The sequence below is a fragment of the Prionailurus viverrinus genome, chromosome C2, assembly GCF_022837055.1.
Source record: "Prionailurus viverrinus isolate Anna chromosome C2, UM_Priviv_1.0, whole genome shotgun sequence".
Taxonomy (NCBI): Eukaryota; Metazoa; Chordata; class Mammalia; order Carnivora; family Felidae; genus Prionailurus; species Prionailurus viverrinus.
Genome location: NC_062569.1, coordinates 6136573 through 6150992, shown reverse-complemented (window position 1 = coordinate 6150992; position 14420 = coordinate 6136573). Strand labels below are relative to the sequence as shown.

The following is a 14420-nucleotide window of genomic DNA, read 5'->3' as shown; positions in this document are numbered from 1 at the left end:
AGATCAACAGAACAGAATAGACAGCCCATAAATAAACTTTCACGTGTGCAGTTGGTTTATTTTGATAAGGGTGCCAAGACAAGTCAATGGGTAAAGAACAGTGTTCTTAATAAACGGTGCTGAAACAAGTGATTATCTAAGAACTAACACGGATCCCTTTCTCACACCATACACAACAATTAACTCAAAATGGATCGGACATCTAACCCCATGAGCTGAAAAACTACAAAGCTCTTGGAAGAAGGCTGCTGTGCACATTAGATGAGGCCATGGTTATTTTTAGATGGAACCTCAAAAGCACAAGCCACAAAAAAGAAAAATAAAATGGACTTCATCAAAATTAAAAAATTTTATGCTTTGCAGTAAACCATCAAGAAAGTGAAGACAATCCTCAGAATGGGAGAAGATATTTGAAAATCATATACCTAGTAAGAGACTTGTATCTAGAAGATATAAAGAATGCTTACAACTCCATGGTAAAAAGACAACCCTATTTTTCAAAGTGGGCAAAGATCTCAATCGACAGGTCTCCAAAGAAGACCTACAAATGGCCAATAAGCACACGAAAGATGCAAAACATCATCTGCCACCACGAAAATATAAACCAAATCCTCAATGAAATATCGCTTCGCACACACCAGGATGACTACCATTAAGAGAGATCCTGAGGATGTGGATAAATAGGACAGCAGGGTAGAGAAGGAGGATGGAGAGTGGGTCAGGATCAGCCACCGTTACACCTGTATCATTACATTTTATCAAGCACCATAAAGAATAAAGAAGGGGGGCGCCCGGGGGGCTCAGTCAGTTAAGCATCTGGCTCTTGATTTTGGGTCAGGTCCTGATGTCACTGTTCATGAGTTGGAGCCCCGTGTCGGGTTCTGCACTGGCAATTTGGAGCCTCTCATTCTCTCTCTCTCTCTTCCCCTTCCCTGCTTGTAATCTCTCTCTCGAACAAATCCCGGAGGCAAAGGCCCTGCAGAGCTTCCCTAACAGAACGAGGGGCCTCATGGGGCAGGAGTGGGCCGCGGGGAAAGGGCAGAGGAGTTAACCAAAGGCTGCCCCGAGATGAACGTGGCCAGTTCAGGGCCCCAACACCTGAGCTCCCGCACACCACCCGGCGACACGGCAACGCCCGGAGGGCCAAGCGGTGACTCCCCTGCTCCGTGAAGAATGTGGGCGTGGGCTCAAAGACACAGATCCTGGGGTACCGCTGGGCTCTCGACTGCCACCGTGGGAAAACACCCCTCCAGACCCAAGTCCCTCGTTCCTATTTACAAATGATGGCGTGCGGCGATCTGCCGAGCTGGCCCTGGCCCGTGGGCTTCCTGGCCCGTTGGTCTTGGCTGCTTTCCCCATAGGTCCTTCCTCCCGGATTCGGGTAGCTGGGGGCTGAAGGTGCTCCCGTCCCCTCGGCTCCCTGGAAGAGGGGTGCTCTCCGCACCCACACCCGCTTCCTCGGGAACTTCCACCGCCGGCTCCTCGTGCAAATCTGCTTCTCCTCCCGCTCAAACCCGGGAATGGGCAGCCAAGGATTGCGTGATGCACAAGGAACCCCGAACAATGAACCAAAATGTGAGGAAATAAACACTCGTTTCCGGGGGGGGGGGGGGGGGGAATCTGAGATGCGGTTGCATCCCTACGACTATAACGGATTACTCTACAAAAGGAACAACCCAAGAACAAAAAGCTTGACATTTAAAAATCCGACGGCCAAAAGAAGGGCATCCGCCAAAGGCCAAATGAGTGGCGTACAAGGCCCGGGTCATGTCCCTGAACAAGGAGCACAAACGCTGCGCGACGGCGGATAGGAGGGAAATGGTTCGACTGGTCCCGCCGTACAGCCCCTGCGGCCTTCGTCGTCTGGCCGACTTTCCCAGCAGCTTCTTCGGGAGGCAGCCCCTCCCCCCTCCGGCAGGCATGGGGGGGGAGGGGGGAGGCACGTGACCCAGAGAGGACCAATCCGAGTCTACCTCCGGAGCGCGGTGCCGGCTCTACACGGCTCCCCTCCCTGCGGCCGATCCCAATCGATGGCGAGAGCAAGGCCAACCCAGAGGGCCGCGGATCTGAAGGCAGGGGTGAGGGGAGGGGGGCGAGAGACTGAGAGAGAAGCAGGAAGGGCAGACGGAGGAAAAGGCTGGAGCCCGTGGACGCAGCAGGGCAGGAGGGAGCCAACAGTTTCCCGAGCCGGTTACATCGGTGTTTCCACCGCCTGCCAGTGTAAACGTTCTCATTCACACGTCCTTTAAGAACGACAGAGATAGGAAAGGAAGCAGGGAGACGTAAATAAAGGCATTCTCCCAGAGGAGAAAGACTTGTCCTTCGCGTTTAAGGCCCACGAGATGCCACACAGGACCAGTGAGGAACACTGCCACTGAAACCCGGGCTAGTAATCGTGTAAAAACACATTCAAACGAGACACGGGTGGTACTCCCCTCCCCCCCGACGCCCCCCATCAGATGGTCACAGTATAAAATCTCAGATAATATCTGCCACTGTGAGAGGGCAGGGTAGTGGGCGGTCTCGTACACAGTAGGCGCAAAAACAAAACCAAACAAACCCCCAACGATTTAAAACGAGCACGTAAGTGTTTCCATAACGAAGTACTAAATACATGCAGAAATGACTATTACACACATCTACAGTTTAAATATATGTGCAGTTTAAAGAATAATAAAAAAGAACACCTGTACATCCCCCTCAACCAGCTTAAAAAGCAAAATATCGCCAGCCAGCTTAAGAAAATGAATATTATGCTTCAAAATCACTTGGGAAGGGATGGGGACAAGTGGAGGAAGGATACGAATGAAACGATATTAGTGGTGATTTGATCGTTACTGAAGGTGATGGGTACTTGGGGGCTCATAATACGGTCCTATTTTTATGTATCTAAGAAAGTTTCCACAAGAAAGAGAAAAAGGCAGGCAGGAAGGAAGAAGGGAGGGAGGAAGAAAGAAAGGCAATAGCACCAACGACCTCTGAAATCTCCAGCGCGTGCTTCCCAGAATACAGCGGTAGTTGCTCATTTAAATATGTCATGACTTCTGGTGCCCATTCTCCTGTTGACACACGTTCATGGTTTCCAGGTTTTCGCTACTGTGAACAGGCTGGCTTGAGCATCCCACGTGAGCACTCGACTCCCAGTGTGTAGGTGTGTGTCCCTCGAGGAGCACATCTCCAGGGGCTGATGCTGGGTCACGGGGAATGCACATAGTTCCCTTAACTGGGCAACGCAAAGTGCTGCTGAAAGCGATTGCACTAACTGACGCTCCTTTAGCATCCAAACTGGAAGGATACACCCGATAATATCACCAGTGAATTATCTCCGGGCAATGGATTTTCTTTCCTGTAATTTCCAAATTTTATAGAACAAACACATTTCGGTACCTTTCAATTCAGAAATGCCTGTAAATACTTAGTGCCGCGCAACATAAATGTACTGTGAGTAGACGCAGGGTGTGTGGTAACAGCCCCCCCCCCCCCCCCCACACCCTCTTACCTCCAGGCTCCGTTTACCACCTCCAGCTCCAGGACGGTCTGCAGGCGCTGGCACTGCTTGGCCTCCAAGGTGATGGTCACCCTGCACTCCCCCAGAGCAGGGATCTGGCCGCTCGAGGGCTCAATGTCGAAGGGAGACACCTGATGCGGAGGTCAGTCGAGAAGGACGAGGGGTGAGGACACTTGGAATTGCAGAACTGGTGGCTTTCCTGTCCCCACCGAGATAAGGAGCACCGGTCTGACTGAGGCCTGGCCTCCCCCCCCCCCACCACCATAGCCGCACTGCCTCGTGAGGGCGGCACTGAACCTGCAAAGTCACACCCAGGAGGGTGTTTCCCCCTTTGGTCTCTTCATTCCAGGAGACGGAGACAGTGAGTGCCAAGCACTTGCCTGCAGGGCAGCCTGCCCACCCGGTGGGGGCCTGCCTTCGCCTGCCCCCACCTCCCACCCAGCTGCCGTGCTGGCCAGGTCGGGTCCAGGGCGCTTGTCGTGGGCTCTGTGCTCTCTAGCTTCTGACGGCTCACCTCCCCGGCCCTGGTGGGAGGGAAGGGCTGGCCTAACTCTCAGTAAAAGTAGTTTGTGTGCTCAAGTATGGGGCCCAAGCTCTGCCAGTAAAGAAGAGACCTTTTGCTCAGGCATCTCCCCGGGAGTCCTGGGGGCATGCTGTAGGCCAGGACTGGGTTTCTGTGCCCCTGACCTGAGCACATCCAACAAACCCCAAATCCAACATTATTTTTGGGAGCTCAAAAGAATAGAGTACAGAGAACTGTTGAGACAGGATTCGTGCCAGCCTCCATTGGGACATAAATCCTGATATATGACGAAATTGATGGCTACTTCAATTACAAAATGTTGTCATTCTTCACGGTGGGAGAAAAACCCAGATTGGGAAGTAGAGAACTGGGATCCGATGATTCCACCACCCGCTAGCTGTGCGACCCTGGAGAAGCTGCTGTCCCTCTCTGTCTCTATCCAGTAAGGAGGTTGGCTGTGGTCTGTAAGTTTCTAAGTGTGCTCTGGGATGTCCCAGAGTGCCTAGGGCAGGGGACTAGGATGTGGGGAGAGGCAGGATGGGGCAGGGGGTGCCTAACAAGGTGGCCAGAGCGGTTACCCTTTGTGAGTGTGAGCCTGGAGGGAAAGCACTAAACTCCAAGCCTATGTAACAGGGCGCTTGCCTGCAGTGGTTCTTGGCAATGGTGTTGGTGATTTGATGCAAAGTTTCCTAACTGCTAAGGGTCGGTGCCCCGCTGGAGAAATGAGGCTGTTGCCTCAAAGGACAAGGCCAGTCAAGTGGAAAGGAAAAGTCCCCGAGAAAGGGAATACCTGCTGGCAGGTTAAGATGGATGTGTGGCCGCACCCGTCTTTCCTCAGCTTCTGAATATGGAGGACGGGGTGGGGGGCAATGTTCTGACCCGGAAGGGGGCAAGCAGGAGGGGATCTCGGCAGGAAGCGCTCAGAGGGAGGGTGCTTTCACCACACAGACCTAGTCAGAGCCTCACACTCGGACCACAAGGAGCTACGGCGGCTTCTAAGGAGCCACGGCTGCCACCTGTGTGAAGAGTGGGGGCGACCCGCCGTGATTTACGGCGAATCCCTGGCAGCTAGGGAGGGACTGGAGTTTTGTGCCACTTGCTCTGGATCTCACATTGATTTAAAGGTCCGACGGTAGGGGCGCCTGGGTGGCTCAGCCGGTTAAGCATCCGACTCTTGGTTTCGGCTCAGGTCCTGATCTCAGGGTTTGTGAGTTTGAGTCCCACGTGGGGCTCTTTGCTTGGGACTTTCAAATTAAAGGCGATGATGATAATACTTAATCACTTTTAGTACTTTCCGTTTTTGTAAGAAAAAGGAAAGGGCTTGGAGTGGAAACGAATCCTGTGTTCTTTCCCGGAGCCCTTGTTTGGGCCCCAAGTCCATGCCCAAGTGCCCCCTGGTGGCGGTACTTGAACTACAAGCACAGTCCCCGGGAGGTTTTGAACTTTTGAGGTGAGCCCCTCCCACCTGCCCCTTCCTAGAGGCCCGGGAGCTTCCTGCCCAACTCAGCTGCCCATTTTCTTCCTAACTCGGGCTGCTTTTTAAAAACGTTTATTTATTTTGAGAGAGAGAGAGAGAGCGAGCCAGCAGGGGAGGGGCAGAGAGAGAGGAAGAGAGAGAATCCCAAGCAGTCTCCGTTCTGTCAGTGCACAGCCCGATGCAGGGCTCGAACCCATGAACAGTTAGATCATGACCTGAGCTGAAACCAAGAGTCTGATGCTTAACTGATGGAGCCACCCAGAGGCCCCCAGCTTGTTTCGACAGAAGGAAAAACCCCTGTCTTATTTCCACATCGGATGGTGGAGAAAGGAACAGGAAAATCCAGTTCCGGATTAAGTTCTGCTGTAGAGGGGACCCCAAGTGCCTCACAGACGGGGAGAACTGGGGACACTGCCAGGAGGGAGTCACCAGGCAGGCTCTTCCTTGCCAGCCTCAACACTCCAAATGCACCAGGACAGGTTTCACTGTCCCTACCCCACGGGTCAATAGGCTTGTGTGTGTGTGTGTTTGGGGGGGGGGTCCATTTAGCCAGAGGTGCCTGACTTACACTCTCCTGCCTTTCTTGGAGGCACACCAGGCTCTCCTTCATGCACCACGTGGCTGGGAGCTGGCTGACATTCTGGATCTGAATGGAGTCGGTGGCTTTCTGCCCCAGGCGTAGCAAACCAAACTGAAGGGCTGAGGCTTTGATGACAAGGGCCGGCCCCTGAGACATCCAGAGGGGCCTGTCACCGGGCCGCCTGGGAGTGGGGGCTCTGTGCCCTACCCCTGCCACCCTTCTGGCCCACCCAGCTGCCCAGCCCCCCAAACAGCACCTTAAAGGCCGCCTCAATGTGTAACACCACCGGTGAGGGTGAGTTTTGGATTTCACACGGCAGGTCCTGGCTTGTTGGGCCGGGGACACCCCCGGTAAAGCTCAACTCAAAATCCTCCACCTCGTTGGGCTCTGGGAGAGAGGGCAAAGTGAGCTGGAGAAAGGGGGCGGGGCAGTTTCCGGCTGCGGCTGGGCCCAGATGTCTGGCCTTTGCTGACTTCTCGTCCACCACATGTGCCAGGCTGCGGCCGGAGCTGATCCCGGGACCCCCCGAATGCCTGCACAGGCCCCTCTTCCTCTCGGGTCTCCTTCCCCAGCCAGCCCCAGGAGGTGCCCCCGGTACCTATGGTCCCTGCGCAGGGTTCCACTTCAATGATGTGGCAGTCACTGACCTTCCCCCACAGGTATCTGATGGGGGACTTGCTGTTGTTCCACATCTGCAAGACATGCCCCAATCCAGGCTCCCCGGGCACTGCCCCTGCGCACATCTGTACCCACCGAAGGACTGCGGGGCTCCGGGCTCACAACGGGTCCTCCTGACACCCTCCCTCCCCGCTAATTCTTGGCCATCAACGCCACGCGGCAGGGTCCGTGGGCATCGTGTCCTGCCAGAGACCCAGGAGCACAGGAAGGCTTCCGCAGCCCTATCATTCAGAGGATGCTGGAGAGCTGGTAAGATGACAGACATGCCCAGTCCGGCATCGGGTTACAACCAGCAAGCTGCCATCTGCCCCTCCAGCCGTACCCCGCCCCCCCCCCCTTCCCATAGTCATGCCAAGTTCAGCCCAGGCTCGGGAGAGACCACAGCCTACCTTAAAACCTTTCTTCACGTTTATACCAATGTAGTTCTCCCCGGGGATGATGAGGGCATACGGTTCCAAGAGGACCTGGAAAGGTTCTACCGAGCCTTTCACCTCGATTTCCAGGACAATGACGTCATCCGCAGAGCATGAGCAATCCCTCAGGGTTTCCAATTCCAAGCTGAACACAAACCCGCCGGGAGCTAAGAGCCGACGCAGCCCAGGAGCATGGCCCTCCGTGCCCCTCACCTCTGTCCCTTGCCTGGGGTCTTGTGAAGAGGAAGCACTCCCCCCCCGCCCCCCCCCCCCCCAGCTCCTAAGCGCCCTCAAATCAGAGGCCCAGCCAACCAGTGATGAACTCCCATCACAGTACTGGGACGGGGCCCCTTGCCGCTGCCTCCAGGGACCACCCCGCAGAGGCATGGGCACCCAGCCCGGGGTCTCTCCAGAGGCTGACTGGAGGCCCACCCTGACAGTCAGCCCGGGGCAGAGCTGGTAGAGATGCCCCCATGGGGCACAGCCTCACCTCATTAGTCGCCACCGCCCAGGGCCCACTGTGTGGAGTCCAGCGAGCTGTCCCCCGCGGCTGAGCCCCTCCAGGCCTAGGTGCCAGGACGAGGCAAAGTGCTCCCCCGCGTCAAAGCCTGCCGGGGAGCCGGGGGCTCCTTCACCCCTTCGCGTTGCCTTCCCCAGGACCCCCAAGGAGAGGGCAGGCCCTTCCTGCTGCCCAGCCCTCGTGCAGGGCCCAGCCCCCGCTCACCTCGTGGGCTCTGGGACTTCTTCTAGCACCATCTGGAGCACACTGTGAAAATCCCTCAGCTGCAAGACAAACACAGCACCCTGAAAACAAACTGCCCTCCGTTCAGGTGGCCCCGGAGAAGCCGGGAGCCATGGCAGGAATTCCTTCTCCCCCTGGCCTAGCTGCCACAAAGGCCTTCTGGAAAACACAGTGCCGCTGCCTCCCCCCTACCCTAGGGGAAGAGGTGTGGGCCTGCCAGGACGGGAGCCGGGACTCAGGGGGGCCACCGCAGACTCCAGACTGGTGTTCCTCCCTCAGCTGCGCCCGAGCGGACAGGAAGGAAAGGCCCTCCAGACCCTGACGTTGCCCACCGGCAGAGCCCTCAACCGTGGGCGGCACCCTCCCAGAAACACCCTCCCAGAAGAGTGAGGCCGGGGTGCGGAGCTGAGAGGCAGAGGGTCCCAGGGCACCCCCTGCACACCCAGCTCTCACTCCCCTCCCGAGTCACACGCAGGGCCTCGCACTGGAGCCCCCCGTGTGAACCTTGTGCTCTGCACCTGCACCTCACACGCCGGGGGGGTGCCGGGGGCTGCCCAGGGGTGGCACTGTTGTCGACTTAGCGGACACACGGAAGACACCAGAGCTGAGGAAACGAGCCCAGGGTCTCGCGGCAGACCGGGCGTGTGCACGGTCAGGACCCGGCCAGAGAGGCTGCTTCGTCCTCCAGCCCCACTCTTAGCTACGGGCCGGCCTCAGAGGGTGCCGGGATCTCGTCAGGCTCGGCTGTGGCCTCAGTGTCACTAAAGAACATGGGCAGGGGGTGGTGGCAGTACCCTGACCCAGGCATGCGTGGCTACCACGATGGCATCATTTTAACCTCACGAGGAGAGAAGCTCAGGATGAACTCGTGGTCCGTGTGGGGGCTGAGAACCCCTCTCTCGGGCAGGACGGAGAAGGCCGTCTCCCTGTCAGGGTGGTACTTGAGGCTGTCCATGCTGTAGGTCTCTCCAGGCATTAGGGGCTGCAGGTTCGGCTTCATGATCTGCCAATGGAAGGCCAGCTCCGCGTGCCTGTGGGGGCAGGGGATCCAAGGCCGCATCCCACCTCTGCCGGGACCGGTCTTCCCACCCCCTGCCTGGCCCGGCTCTGCTCTAGGAGCAGGAAGTGGCCAGGTCAGCCCTGAGGCTCGTCCCGTGGAGGAGCCTGGGGAGCGTGTGGGTCAGAGAGTCTGCCAGAGACCTCGTAAGAGAGCTGCCCCCTCCCCACCATAGCAGTTGGGGGTTAGAGCCACGGTGACTCAGGAAAATGGTGAACACAGGGAACCAGGCTCTAACTATTAGGCTACGGACCCTAGGACATTTTTCTGCGGTGTCTCCTACCATGTGAGAGTTCCAAAGGTTTGCCCCATGAACTCCCCCCTCCACTGCCCTCCACCTCTCCAGCTGTGGCCTCCCAGGGCGGCTCTGTCCGGCACTGGCTGCCAACAGAGCAGGGACAACTGCATGGGGGTGGGGAGGCGAGACTCTGGCACACTGCTGATGGGGAGGGACAGCAGATGGTAAGGCCCGGGGTCACCCGGGAAGCCTGGCTGGCAGTGAGAACTGAACCCACTGGCCACAATCTGATCCTGGGACGTGGATGGCTTCCCCTCATGGGCATGGCAAGACCTCTCTGTAAAACCATTCTGGGGCTAAGGGTAGTCCAGGATAATCTAGAACACTGCCCACTATAACTTCCTGCAGTGAGGGAAAACGTACGTATCTGCTCTGTCCAGTGTGGCTAGCGACATGTGGCTAGTACTCAACATGTGACTGGGGCCACCGAAAAAGTGAGTTTTAGTTTAATTTTAGTTGATTTCAACTTAAATGGTCACCCGTGGCTACCATGATGGACAGGGAAAATCTGGACCCTCCTGGCCCACTGGGAGCTCCGGGCCAGGCGGGGAAGGAGAAAGGGTGCGTGTTGAAGGGTACTGCCCAGCGGTCACTCACGTCGCGTTTCTAATAATGAGCTGTTTTCTAGCTGTGGACTGAACGTTCTCCGGCTCAAAGCGTATGAAGTGCTGGGCTGTTACGTCTGTGAGCTCTCCAGGCTCCGGCTGACTTTCTTCACCAGAAATATAGATCAGATCCAAAGCAACCAGCTGCCCAATTCCTGACACAGTAAGGTGATAAAAAGGGCTGAAATCAGGACTCTGTGGCCAAAGGCTGTCACGGGATCTACGCTACCATCCACGTGCAACCGGCCTTGATCGTGACCCCAGGAGGTGGACACAAGAGGGTAACAGGGGCCTTCAGCATGCAGATCCTGTCCCCACATCTTGCCAGACCAAAAGGAGGTGATTTTGATAACCTGGTACATAGCGGGTACTCAGTTAAATGCTTGCTGGGTCAAACTGGAAGGAAGGAAGGGAGGAAGGGAGAGAGGAAGGAAGGGAGGGAGGGGGGAAGGAAGGAAGGAAGGAAGGAAGGAAGGAAGGAAGGAAGGAAGATAAGTAGGTAGGTAGGTAGGTAGGCGGGTGGGCATCTTGGGGAAATTTCAGCAGGATGCCCCAGAACCTGGGGTGGCCTGGGCACACACACAAGCCCACCTACGGTCACCAGCTCCTTTATCTGGCAGTTGTCGCACACAATGATGAAGGTCTGCTCCGCCTTTTCCAGGCTTGTCGGGAGGAACGAGACCTGGGGAGAGAAGGGTTGTCGTTCAGGAGCTTCCCCCTCTCAGACACGCACCCCTCCCCTTATTCTCCACCCTTCGTTTCTCTCTCTGCTGCTCCCCCTTCTCCCGAAAGCCAGGGCGTTCTGCCAAGGCTCCACCCCAGACTAAGGCAGGAAGCGAGTTGAAAGGCATGAAGAAAAGGTTCACAGAGACTGAGATGCAAACGGCTCTTAAACAAATGACAACACGTTTAACCTCATTCATGATAAAAGAAATGGAAAGGAAAACCACGCAGAAAACATTTTCACTCTTCATACTGGTAAAGAGCAGAAAGTTAGGAATCGTAAATGCAACAAGAAGATACCTTCATTTTCTCCAAAATCATCTGGAGGGAAAGGGGGGGTTGGCGGGAAGAGATGGAAGGGTGTAGATGCCATATGGTTGGCCAAGAGTTGATAAACGTTGACGTTGGGTACTGAGGACACAGTGATCATTAAACTATCCTCTCCGTTTTTGTATATGCTTTAACAGTCTATGATAATAGTTTTTCCTTTTTTTTTTTTAAACAGTTTTTAAGTTTGACAACACATTGTTGGCAAGAGTGTGAGAAAACAGGCACCCTCATATCTCCGCATGGTGGCGATTTTGGCAATGTGTATCGCAATTCGGACCAGCAGAGACCCCCGAGACAGCAAAACCACTTCAAGGACTGTAACCTGCTGGGAGACTTATAGTTGGACAGAGTGATGTATGCAGTCACCAAAATGGCCAGAGAACAGAAAAAACCTTCATGTCCATCAGTGGGGGACGGCTGACCTGAATCATGGTTCGTTCACACAGTGGAATACTATGCAGCTGTGAAAAATACGAGACTGCTCCTTAAGATCTAGCAGAACTGGGGCACCTGGGTGCCTCAGTCGGTTAAGCGTCCGACTTTGGCTCAGGTCACGATCTCACGGTTCATGAGTTTGAGCCCCATGTCGGGCTCTGTGCTGACAGCTCGGAGCCTGGAGCCTGCTTCGGATTCTGTGTCTACTTCTATCTCTGCCCCTCCCCCACTTGTGCTCTGTCTCTCTCTCTCTCTCAAAAATAAATAATTGTTTAAAAAATATTAAAAAAAAAAGATCTAGCAGAACTGGGACACCTGGGTGGCTCAGTGGGTTAAGCGTCTGATTTTTGGTTTTGGCTCAGCTTGCGATCTCATGGTTCGTGAGCTCGAGCCCCATGTCAAGCTCTGTGCTGATGGCACGGAGCCTGCTTGGGATTCTCTCTCTCCCTCTCTCTCTGCCCCTCCCCTCCTTGTGTGCACGTTCTCTCTCTCAAAATAAATACACATTTAGAAAACAAAGGTATAGCAGAACGGTGAGTGGGCAGCGATGTGTGGGAAGGAAAAGTGGAAACAAAGGAAAACACACATGGGGTATCTCTGAAAGGGCGTTCAGAGGACCCGGTGAGGTTGTGGATATCTGGGTGGCTGAAAAGCTGCAGTGGAAAAGGACATTTGACCGTTTATTCCCATCTCTGGATTAGAGTCATGTGAATTTGTTTCTTACTTGGAAATATGAGTACGTTTTAAAACAAAACCCCAAACAATCAAGAAAGAAAATACACAAGGAACGCCAAGGGGAGAAACCTCCTCTTGACTCCTCACTGCTCCCCACAGGGTCCTGCTGCTCCCCTCTGCCTTTCCCTGGGGATCAGAGGACGGTGGCGTGAGGGAGGTGTCCTGGCCTCGGCCAGGGGTGACTGACCCCAGTTTCTTAAAGCCACACCGCAAGGTACTGACACGGTCTGGACCAGGCAAGAGGACCCAAGCCATCCCCCAGCAGCAGGTGAGGACTGATAAAGCCCTATGATGCCCTGAATTGGCCTCATCCCAACCCCAAGAGCCAGGTTCTTACTGGGGATCAGATCTGCACAGACATGGGCATGACCGCATCACTCCGGGGCTCCAAAAGATCCCATCAGGCACTTGAAACTGGAAAGCAGCTGATACAGGGAAGCCCTCCCTTTCACCATGAAAAAGCAACTTACAGCAGTGGTCCTCAGACTTTCTGCGCACCGCAGAGCTTTAAAAATCCTATGCCTTGGGGTGCCGGGGTGGCTCAGGTGGTTAAGATTCCAACTCTTGGTTTCAGCTCTGGTCACGCTCTCACAGTTCATGGGATCAAGCTCCACGTCGGGCTCTGCGCTGACAGCATGGAGCCTGCTTAGGATCCTCTCTCTCCCTTTCTCTCTCTCTGCTCCTCCCAGGTGTGCTCTCTTTCTCTCTTTCAAATAAATAAACTTAAAAAAAAAAATCCTATGCCTCAGGCAAACCCCAGACCCATTAACTCGAAACCTCAGGACGGGGCCAAGAGAGCAATGTGTCTGCAAGGTTCTCAGGAGGCTGCGATAGGCAGCTACATTTGAAAACCCCGTGGCTCTTGGCTCTCACTGTCTGATGCCATGGCGTGGTCCAAATCCTCCTCGCCAGAAACCAGACAGCCTTCCCTCTTGAGTGTCGGTGCCTCCTCCAGCAGACTAGCGAGGAAGGCCACGTACGCTGGTGGCACAGTCGGATTCCTGGGCCAGGGAGTCAGGGAGGGCGAAGGTGTGGAACCAGAGGGGCAGGGAGACGTCACCGTTTCCCTCAGACCGTGCTGGGGACCAGTGAGAAGGTGTGATGAGCCCAAGGGACCTCTGAAAGAAGCTGGTTGGGAAAGGATAAGCCCACAGCCCGCAGATCCGACTCCGGGAGCTTTAAGCGGACGTTCAGAATAAGGCCTAAGGAAGCCAAGTCTTGCAGACTGTATAACCAAGAATTAAAGAAAAAAGAGGGCAAAGCCACTGTCAGTGCCCAGGCACCAGATCTGGCAGGGGTGGGGGCTGGTATCCAAGAGAGATCGAAGAACCAAAGGGCCATCCTGGAGGCAGCTGAGGTGGAAGGGACCGCCCTGCTAACGGTGTGGACAGGCAGCATCTGGGATCATGATGGAAATGCTGGGGCTGTCTGCCCTTGCTTTGTCAGAGGGATCATAAGGCAGGCAAATCGCCTCACCCCCACAGAATGTGAGACCATGCTCCCACACAGAAACCACCCCGGAATGGGGGTGGATATTCAGGTCATGAAAACACAGAGGCAAAATGAAATCATGCAAGCAGTTGAGGAAACAGTCACGACCAATCGTAACAAGGAGAAAATACACGTCATGTCAATTACCTACCTCCACATACACGGCCTGCCCCGGAGCCAGCTCAAACATGGAAGGCAGGATTCCAAAGGGAGGTTGCTCAACGAAGCCCAAGGTTGCGACAGCCTTAAAGAAAAGTGGAAAATTACGCAAGAGTGCGGAAGAGATTGTAAAACCCGGCAGTTAAGATTACACACTTCTCGAAACATCCATTTTGCAATCTGAAGGATATTAAGGACCATCCGGTACACAGTCGGTGAAGAAACTGAGGCCCGTCCGTGCAGCAAGCACTTGCTCCACCTTCCCTGGGCACCAGGCGCGCTTCCCAAGGCTCCCAGGACCCCTGTGAAGGGCTGACCACTGGTAGGAGGAGGAAGGAACACCACTGACAAGTGCTTCACACGGGCAGCAACAGTGTGAGAGGAGGCCTCATCCAGGAGACGGGCTCCCCCAGCGCAGTCCCTTCCCCACCACAGTGCCCGGCGGCGTGGCTGGCGCCAGCTTGCGTGTCTGCCTCCATCCCCAATCCGCCCCCAGGGCTCGAAGCTGCAGCCAGAGCCGAGGGGAGCCCCCACCTCGCTGGCAAGGCTGCAGCTCGATTGCCGACAAAGGGAGCCGCCTCAGCAGGCCGGGGACACGACCCCACACCTACGGGACCCCGGCAGGTAGCAGAAGTGAGCGAAACGTGTGTCCTCCGGATCTATCGC

At 55.3% G+C, this 14420-nt stretch overlaps 1 protein-coding gene across 3 annotated transcripts in view; it reads right to left on the bottom strand.

Moving 5' to 3' along the window:
- DLEC1 (DLEC1 cilia and flagella associated protein) overlaps window positions 1-14420 on the bottom strand; it is a 91607-nt gene that overhangs the window by 20795 nt on the left and 56392 nt on the right. For all 3 annotated transcript variants that reach the window (XM_047874620.1, XM_047874621.1, XM_047874622.1), the window contains exons 10-19: window positions 13747-13839; window positions 10473-10563; window positions 9874-10036; window positions 8760-8952; window positions 7904-7962; window positions 7156-7324; window positions 6687-6780; window positions 6345-6475; window positions 6077-6235; window positions 3500-3639 (exon numbers count right to left, since the gene is read on the bottom strand). In XM_047874620.1, the coding sequence (XP_047730576.1) occupies window positions 3500-3639; window positions 6077-6235; window positions 6345-6475; window positions 6687-6780; window positions 7156-7324; window positions 7904-7962; window positions 8760-8952; window positions 9874-10036; window positions 10473-10563; window positions 13747-13839 (1292 nt within the window). The remainder of the gene's footprint in view (window positions 1-3499; window positions 3640-6076; window positions 6236-6344; window positions 6476-6686; window positions 6781-7155; window positions 7325-7903; window positions 7963-8759; window positions 8953-9873; window positions 10037-10472; window positions 10564-13746; window positions 13840-14420) is intronic.